At 34.8% G+C, this 10,000-nt stretch overlaps 1 protein-coding gene across 9 annotated transcripts in view; it reads left to right on the plus strand.

Moving 5' to 3' along the window:
• FOXP2 (forkhead box P2) overlaps nt 1-10,000 on the plus strand; it is a 334,596-nt gene that overhangs the window by 133,529 nt on the left and 191,067 nt on the right. For 6 of the 9 annotated variants that reach the window (XR_014012537.1, XM_081211588.1, XM_081211591.1 and 3 more), the window contains exon 4: nt 6,162-6,339. The exons of 2 other annotated variants lie outside the window; for them this stretch is intronic. Coding sequence is in view for 5 of the 7 variants with exons in the window: in XM_081211588.1 (XP_081067714.1) it covers nt 6,172-6,339 (168 nt within the window). In the remaining 2 variants the exon portion in view is untranslated. Of the gene's footprint in view, nt 1-6,161; nt 6,340-10,000 lie in introns of those variants that run through there. One more of the 9 variants, XM_081211594.1, reaches the window with a different exon arrangement.

Below are 10,000 nucleotides of genomic sequence, written 5' to 3' on the forward strand. Positions count from 1 at the left end.
CAGTCTCGTTGAGTTCAATGGGGCTTACTTCCCAGTGAGTTTGTTTCAGGATTGCTGCCTTAGTAATACATGATGAAGTTACATGTTTGTACACTAATTCATGTGAAGAATAAAATGGGAATTGCCAGTTTTATTACATCATACCCGATATATAGCTGTGTTACTCACCCTTTAGCTTAGAAGTTTATTTGTATGTTCTCTGTGTGTAATTTCTATTGCTGGGATGGGAAATAGGAATAACAATAAATAAAAACATGTTATAAATAACTAATATATATGCCCACAGACCTACTGTTTTAGTTTAGAAATTTAATTTTAGGCTGTCATTTTATACCGTATTTTGCTGCCAGTGTTACAGGAAGCTATTTTTTCCTCTTGGAAAAGAGGCTCAGTAGAAGGTACTGAAGAATGGCAGGATGCATTTTGTCAATCTAATCTAGATCAGATTGCAGTGTAGAATTTGTCATTCCTTCGAGTGCCTAACCACACTGGCTTTCATCTAGAGATAGTTATTAGCAGCAAAATGTTGCGTGTGACTACTAACACAAATGATAACAACTGCATGCAGCAGTCCTAGATGGCAGATGGTTGAGGTTTGCCTGCATGCATTCCCATCTACACTGTGCATTGCTGGTGGAGATCACAATGGCTAAATTGCATCTGGATCTCATTATCCATCATTTGAGTGCTGTGTGTATAGTTGCTGACCCAGCACCCTAGTTGCTTGATGTAGGCATCTTACTAGGACCAGTTTGCATGTTCGGATCCTGGTCTGGCAAGGTCATCCATGTCCCTGCAAGTCTGGAGTTACCTAACCAAATCAGGTAGCTCTGCTTGAATATATACGTAAAAACTTTGTCATTTAAAATGACGAGTCTCTTGATTTTAACTTAAATACAGTTGTTATCTCCTTGAATCCCACCATCAAAAGTACTTTAAGCATTTCAGTTACAATGGGCCTAATTATTTTAGGGACACCAACGAAACAGTGTATTCAGTTCTTCCCATTCTTATGTCTGTCTTTGAAATGTATCATACTTTACATTTAAATGAGGGGGACAGAATGAAACTTGTTTGTATTGTTTTTCTTATTGCACACAGAGCAATGGCCTTATAGTTGCCATTTTGATTTATTATACAGCCATACATATTTAAGACTTTTACTGTATTAGTCTGGATTTTCAAGTATATTGTGCCTGCTATTAATTATGAATCGAGCCAAAGAGAGCACTTTAAAAAAAAGACATTATGATATTATTTCCCCCAAAATCTAAGTTCTGGTCAAGATTAAAAATGCAGAATGATGGGTATGTCTTAGTTTTTAAAGTGAACCCAGGAAAAAGTGTATTATAACATACAGGGTTATTGGAGGGGAGGTTCCACATATGCTCACAGTCCTTTAGATTCAGTGAGTGTGTTTAATTATGGGTGGAGGGATCTGAAATGATTAATTATTGGCAAAATGATTTTTTATCTAGAGGTTGCAATTGAGAGGTGATCTATATAGGTATGCTATTTATTTTAAATTTATAAAACACACAAATGATGTGCAACACATATTTTCTGCACATTTGAAGGTTTCAACATGCCTACGGGCACATATTGTATCACAAACTAATTTTAAGTTTCAAAAGCAGTTTGTTATGCAGTACAACAGACTGCTGTTTGAGAGAACCTCAGGGCACATGACTCTAATTTCCAGGTCCTTTGGATCACATTTTGAATTTTTATCGTATACTTGCTCATTCCATGTTTTTTTTTTAAAGTTGCATTTTCACATTATATCTGCTGGAGATAGGGAGGTGAAACCTTAACTCTTCAGATATGTTGTGGAAGTCAACTTTTATTTATAAACTCTTTAAGTACACTCATGTGGCATCATATTAAGCTTCATCCTGTCTTACCATTTCTAGGCTACTGTTTGCAAGCCATTTATGACAATGGACAGAACTGACTTGGGTTTTCCATTTTAGGAGGTTTGTAGGTTACAAGCTGTAAGGAACAGAAAGTATTAACCTATTTTAAAATAATGAAGTACATATCGGATAGTACCTCACAGCTGCTAGATCATTCCTACTTAGCCAGACTCTCATTCTTGTCAACTGATTTTTAAGAGCTGTTAACAGTGAATACAAAAACTCCAAGGCTTTTTTCCATCTAGGAAGTTGATCATATGCAATAAAGCCTTCTGTCTCTCAAAAATGAGGCCCCCTAGTGGTGATTCAGAACTTTCACTTGCTATAGTCATTCATGTTTCTGAAGTTCAAAACAGCACCTGGCCCTCACAGGGTTCAGAGACCAGGAAAGCAATAAAGCAGTGTTGGAATCGCACAAGGAAGAAAATATTTCACACTGTTCCATTCTATGCCAACATAACTCATTTTTTAAAAAAAACACCAAAACAAACAAGTCTAGAATTTTGTGCAACCCTATCATAAAAGTAGGGAGGTCTAATTGAGCTGTGTCTTTTTATCCTGCTATTTGTACAAATAAAAGACCACATCTTGATGCAAAATAAACACAAAAGCACTGTTGTGACTATAACAGGGAGTCATATACTAATTTATATAATAAGTGGTTGTGCACGCTTTATTCAAGATTATGGCTGCAAGAAATGGCATGAATTGCTGGGTGTGTTTAATGCTGGATTATAGCAATTTGAAACATGTCAAACACATGGCTAATGCCTCATGCTTCACTCATTCTTGCGTAAACCTGCATAGCCACCATCCATTATGCCCTTGGTAACAACACAATTCTGCAAGTAAATATTGTTACACTAAGTAACCTTTCAATTCAAGTTGTTTAGGAAGAGAAAATGCAATCTTGTGCAGTCAGTTTCAGTGTCACTTTAATGTTTCAAAAGGGAAGTGGTGTAGAGAATAAGTATCTGTACAGTGACTTGCTGATTTAAAGAAACCTAGAGAAAACTTAAGATTAGTGGCAAGGGAGAGCATGTAGCAGGAAGGAAAAGTGTATTCACCTAATTATATAGTGTGAGGATTCCACTTGAATTGCCTGATTGTTTGTTAAATGCTCAGGTGGTAGCCTGTACTTCTCCACTAACAGGAAGTACCTTTTGTGTGAAATATAGTTGAGGTATCTGAAGGCGGCTGTCTTAATTGTCATACAATTTGGGATCCATGCACAAATTAACTTCAGGACGATGCACTGAACTTGGATAGTGTGTGAAAAGGCATGCTTTATCATAGTATTGGGGGGGGGGATTTTTAAATCAATTTGGAGTGAAAGTCATAAAATTGGAACAAGTACTTGGGTTTAGTCTGTTTATGAATTTGAGCTTAAGAAGCGCTTGCAGGATACCAATAGCCTTAAATATATATATTTTCAGGATGCAATATTTTAAGGGATTGACAGAGTCATGCTAACCACACAACAAGATTTTACCCGCAAAGTCCCTCTTCTGCTTGGAGCCCCCCCCCCCCCCCCGCTGGCAAAATTACAAAGTAATGGTGTGGATCTCTAACCAGTACAACCTCCAATTTGAGAGACTACTTATTTTAACCTATTTTATTATGGTAATGTGAGCTGTATTTCATGTCAGAATGCTAGGCATGTGTGGCTTACTTTGGAAAATATTTTCACTTTTTTTCCTCCTCCTTTACCATCACCAGCTTCCAAGTTAATATTATGCTCTCTCCTTGTCCCTTTTCTGTGCACACTAAGGGGACCTTGTATTCCGTTGCAGAAGTACCATTTGTTGGTCATGTTTTGCTCAACTTGATTGCACAGGCTCACAGATCAACATAAGCTTAAAACTCCAAACTACACGTTAGGACTTTCCAAGGATGCCAAAATCCATGAGACATTATACACCTTTCGGTTAGCGTGAGCTGGAGGATGTTTAACCCTTTTCTTTCTTACTGTCCTCAAAGAATCGCAGATATGCAAAGATAATCATTTTGATTTTGAAGCTAGAGATTTCCAAAAATGTATGAACTATTTTGATTGGCTGGCTAAGCTACAGGCTCACTGGGTTTATCTTTTTAATGCATGTAATTGACTACAGCACAAATATAGTCAAATATTTACTTTGTTGGTTTTTAAAAAATCTGTCTGAAGACATTCCTCCACCTCAAATAATTTAGGAGACACTGTGGAAAAGATGAGATGTATGCTTTAAATGCATTTTAGTAACAAATGACACAATCCTATACTCATCTACATAAAGTAAGTCCCATTGGGTTTGGGGGGACATACTCCTGTGTAAGTGGATGTAGGATTGCAGTCTAAATATATTGTTTTTAACATGTCTGTGGAATTGCAGGAGATATTATTTAGAATGCTCATATACCTAGTAAATGCTATCAGACCCCTTTTTCTGAATATTTTAAACACTGTGCATGTAAAATTTATGCCTAATTTGAATACTTATTAGCTTCTTATTCTCAGGAAAAAAAGAATATTAGCTTAGTTTTCTTCTTGGAAAATTCATCTTCACGTATATCACATTTTTCATTTCTATTCTTATTCTTAGTTAATGTTCTGTAGACTGTTTAACAAGGGCTATTTGTTCTTAAACACATCTGGTTCTACAGTGGTTAACTGTGATTGTAACAGCTGCCCTTTATTTTATGTGAACTGTAATCATGTTTGTTGTGTTTGTGTCCTTTCTTCTTGACCAGAACTAGACTTTAGCCGTGTAAAGTTTTTTTAAAAAAAATGTTTATTCTATTTACCCTTTAAACCTTTCTTTATGAAAACTTACATTGTTGTTTAGCTGACATTCTTAAGAGTGGCTTCAGCTGTAGTGGTCTGCTTGGTGTTTTTCTCTGATAGGAAGAAATTCTTGTGCACAGGCTGAACTGAGTTGAACAATATGTTGGGTAAAGTAGCATGTGTGTTCTTTAACCAAGGTTGCTTAAAAAGATTATTTGCCTACCAGGAGAGGTGCCTTTTAAGATCTCATTTCAGAAAGTTTGCTCTTTTCTTTTCCTGGAAATCTTTCTGTGTAATGTATGCATTATTACAGGAAAATGAACCGAAGAGCACCTTCAGCACAGTGTAGAATGTTAGTAGCTTTGAGAACAAAAATTGATATTTCCATTTTACAGATGCAAAATGCACTTGAGATTCTAGTTTGTAAGGTTATGTTGATTCTTTATTTACTGCATGGATTTCAACTGATCTTGGCAGGACATCTCATTGCTATCCTGAAAGTACAGTATATTTATGCAGTGGAAATGATAAAACATTTATTACTGTAGAGAAGGTAATATGCATAATTTATGCTGTTTTTAGCACAATCATTAGTGATATTCTTGATAGATTTTATTTCCAGCTTTCATATCTAATACATGCTTGGAAAATTAATTTTATATCTTTCATTTATTTGCCTATGTTAAAATTGAGTTTTAAGTCATCTTCAAGTGAACAGTTTGATTGCTGCTCATGCATAAGCTTAATTACTTCCCAGGAAGGACAGTATTAAATGTTTTAAATGTCAGAAAAATAAATGAATATCAGCCGTTTGATTAAAAAAATAGGCAATATCTGACGTGTTTGCAGCAGGAGCTTTTTCTTAAAATGCCTCCAAGGCAAAATTTTATTTAGTCACAAAAAAGGAGAAGCCCATTATACTATTTATCATTGGTTGATACCATATGATTTGTAACATCCTTACAAAATTTTAATTTTGTATGATTAGCTGTGCATCATTAAACAACAGCCTTGCATAAGAAATGCTGTAAAATTCTGACAGAATCAAGATAGTGAATATTTTAAATAAGGCTGTATACTCATCCATGGTTGTCAAAGCTAGATAATAAGAAATACAGAGCAGTGTGTGAAATTGTGCCTTCATTTAAACTGGTTTGATAGGTAACTTTAAAATGTAGCTGTTCGTGAATGTTATTTGACCAGTCTGCAAGTATATAAGGTGTTGTTTTCCCTGTTAAATTTAACTGCACAAAGTGTTTCTTATAGGAAATGTAATTTCAGCAATTAGTGTGTCTACGAAAGCAAGGTTTGCATTGCATTGCATTGCATTGCTTGCTTCTTAAATGACTCTGCAAGGATTTTTCCCTCTCTCCCCTTCTTCTAAAGATGCTGTCTCTGTAATTGGCAGAGAGGGACATCTTGATAATGGAAGTGTGAAGGTGTAACGTGTGTGTTAATTGATACTTCTTAATCACTTTTAGGTATTAAGTCATGATGCAGGAATCTGCGACAGAGACAATAAGCAACAGTTCAATGAATCAAAATGGAATGAGCACTCTAAGCAGCCAATTAGATGCTGGCAGCAGAGATGGAAGATCAAGTGGTGACACGAGCACTGAAGTAAGCACAGTAGAACTGCTGCATCTGCAACAACAGCAGGTAAGTTTTTTTGTTTTGTTTTTGCTTTGTGTTTGTTTTCTTACAATTAGATTTCCTTTAGTGACCTTTACTCTGATGTGGATTTTGTGCACTTTTACGATATTGCAGAAAGTGGAGAGTTTTCAGAGCATTATTTGTTGTTTGTTTGTTTTTTATCTCTCTTGCATGTTCACCTTCAAATATCAGATCTGTGTTTCTTATTCATAAAGATCTGCCTGCACTGGGATATATTGTACACCTTCTGTTAAGGGTGTGTGGTGTATTTATAAAAGTTGCCCCTATATCTTTTCCAGGAAAAATGGTTTTTTTCTTCCCTAAAAAAAAAGCACCTACAGTTTCCCTGAGTGATACAGGGAAGGAAAATGTGATACTTAGCTTTCCACCAGAGGGCCACATTACTTGATACTTTGCATCCTACTAGAATGAAATTGTTCCAAAACTCAGTTAAGGTGAAAGGACCACAGTGACTTTTTGCAACATTCATGTTTGCTGGTGCTGTGATAATTGTAAATAAAATAAAATGGATGAATTTTTCAAATAGAAAAATCGGTGGTGTGACTGAATGACCTGTTCACAGAGACTGAAAGAAAAAAGTACAATATTGGGGACCACATTTCCATTTGATACTTTAAACTAAATAACAGGTACTCTTCAGTATTTCACCTATTATCATTATTTATCAATTGGGAATCCAACTACCTTTGCAGCCAACTTTAGTAGAAAAAAGTAGAGAATCATTCTTTTTTGTTTTGTTTTAATGATGCTGCTTCTGCTCCTTCTTCTTTTACTACTACTACTACTAATTTTTTTAAATGGCATTAGGGCACTTCCCCCCCCTCAATTATGGGACCAAATCCTACTGGGTGCGGAGTGTCTTGTCTGAACTGCTGAGATGCTTGTGTTTCCTATTGTTCCCATTAGCTAAAGCAATTAGTTGTTCATGGCACAGTACTGAGTACTTAATTTGTAAATAGGTATATTTTTATTATCAGCATCTGGATTTAATCAGAAGAGAAAATAGCCTTGCTGAAACTAAAGCTGTTAAAAATAGTTTTATTGAATTTTGCAAAATAAAACTGTAGTTGCATTGCTTTAATTTGGGCCTGTTGCCGCAAATGAGTGTGGTAGTTATTTGTTTTCTGGTTTTTAAGTTGTGCTTAATACTAAATAGCTTATGTGACTATTATTTGTTATAGTTATAACAATTAAAATAGTTTCATTTTGAAACCTGAAAAATATATGGGGATTTTTCAGTTCTGCATTGTTTCACATTCTAGTATAGACTCTTCAACAGCTGGCTCCCTCACTGTATTGTTTAACCATAAGGGGAAAAGATACTTAATCTTCATTCTTATAGATCCTTCTTAAATTCTTAACATTCATGCTATTCTACTGCAAAACAATTTTTTTCAGCCAACCTTCCCTATTGTTGCATCATTTAAACATGCACCTAGTTGCTTAATATTCATTTAGTATGTTAAAAAAGTTACCACCACAGTATATTACAGCAGAAAACACAGAATGAGAATAATATGCTACTTACTCATTTCTCAAAGCAGGAGCCCTAGTCATTTCTAGCCAATTTGTCCATAGAGTCACAGCTTCCAGTAGATAGCATTTGCAAAGACCACAGAGAATAACAATTGGAGATGAAAATATCCAGTTGAGTACTAATATCCGACAGGTTCTGAGGGGGACAGGCTTAGGGGCAATATTTCCCCCCTTCAAAACTGTGATTAGATCTTAAATAAGCAGACAGGCAAAGTAAAGCCTTGTGTCCACTTAATAGGACTCAGGAGGCATTTTATGGTAGGTTTAAATGCAGACTGAATCTGGAATATAAATCATCCCCCAAAACATGGTGTTATGGAACATAAGCACTAGTAAATATGAAATCTGTATCCTTCATGTGATTTTGAATGTGTTTTGGACAACAACTTACTCTTTTCACGTTTTCTGAAAAGCGAAGAGAAGAATAACGTGAGCAGTTTCATTGGTGCCACTTGAGGTATTGTCTAATTTGGAGAGAGAGAGAAAAATAGGTCAGAAATTGCCATTTGAATCAACAAGAAATATACAAACTTATTTGTCTTTGTTTCTTTCTGTGCTTATGCAAAGTAAAGTAATCTTACATGTTGTATTGTAATTTTCCTTTCTGTTGAACTTTTTACTATGAGATTGAAATACTTCACTGTTCTACTTGTGTGCAAGGGGCAGGTAAACTGCAGACCTTTTTAAATGCATGTTTTCTTGCACCACTTCAGTATAGTTAAGTGATCAGTTAAGGTTTGTGAATCGCATGCATGAAGTTCAGTTTAAATTGCTTCATAAGCTAGAGCCAGTCATTTGGAAACTGAGACATTATAATCAGTAAAATGATCAGAAACTGCTAAAGAAGCTAATATTGTAGGATTCCCCCCTCCATTTATTTATTCTAATGGAGTATTTGTGCTTTTGGTGTGAATTTATAACATCACTAGGAGCCTTATCTAAAAGTTTGGCTAAAATTTCGCAGTGGTAATTTTTCAGTGATGTATTAAGAAGCAATGACAGCATCCTATTATTATTTTTTTTGTAATATATAGCAATGATAAATAGTTAAGTTCAGTCACAAGATATCAGGAGATCTGTAACTGAGGTATGACTAGAGTATAAGTAACTTTTTTTATCCCAGTGTAGATATTTGTCACCTTCCAGCTGAGCTATTTTCTTTCAGTTTTAATTATCCATCAGTACAATCAGTACAATAAGTCAGACAATAGAAAGCAATGTTTTTAGTTTTTTAAGCACTTTATGTCTAATCTGTTAAATCTATTTTCTGATCTATTAAGCAGTGTGTATAATGCCTATAAATAAAATATTTTTGATTAAATACATGGACAAATGGGACTGCATTAGATGTAGAATCTTATTTTGAGATTAGATTTGCAGAATTAATTTTGTGTCAGTAAGGTCAAAACAGTTGCAAAAAACTTGATTGCTTCACAGGGTAGATTTGAGCTTGCATTTGGAGTATTCATTAACTCTGCTCCCCTAATACCATCTTTTTACATTTTTGTTAGGAATTGTCTGCTACTATTGTGTGTTAGGTAATTGTGCTTAAAGGCAAATCATACTATTTATCTGCTATCAGTGTTTAAACTGTTAACCAAACAAACAGCAAAATTTATAGAAATCAGGAATATACAAAAATTGACCACAATATACAAATAACATAAATACAGCCAGAGAATTTAAATAACACAATGTATGTATATATTGCAAACAATTGTTTAAAATGTTTCATAGCAATCATTTCAAGTGTGTAAGAGTGCATACAATCTAGGATAAAAAACACAATAACAAAAAATTAAATTGATGCTACTGATTATTTAAATTGCTTAGAAGCCCACAGGTAGTAACAAAATATAGTAAGATGTAATGTTAACTACTAATAAAGCAACCTATTTCTTAGAGGATTTCAGTAGAAATTATCATAGAAAATGGAAATGCCCTTTAAAAGTCTGCAATCCTATAGATACTTATATGATAGTAACCCCCGTTGGGTTTGGTGGGACTTAGTTCCAAATAAACATACGTGGGCTTGTAGTTTTAGTTTTTCAAAATAGCTTCTCATTGTAGCATATCCAAAGTTATGTATGTTTGTTTTTACTGTTGCAAA

Source organism: Podarcis bocagei (assembly GCF_964188305.1).
Source record: "Podarcis bocagei genome assembly, chromosome: 10".
NCBI classification, from domain to species: Eukaryota; Metazoa; Chordata; class Lepidosauria; order Squamata; family Lacertidae; genus Podarcis; species Podarcis bocagei.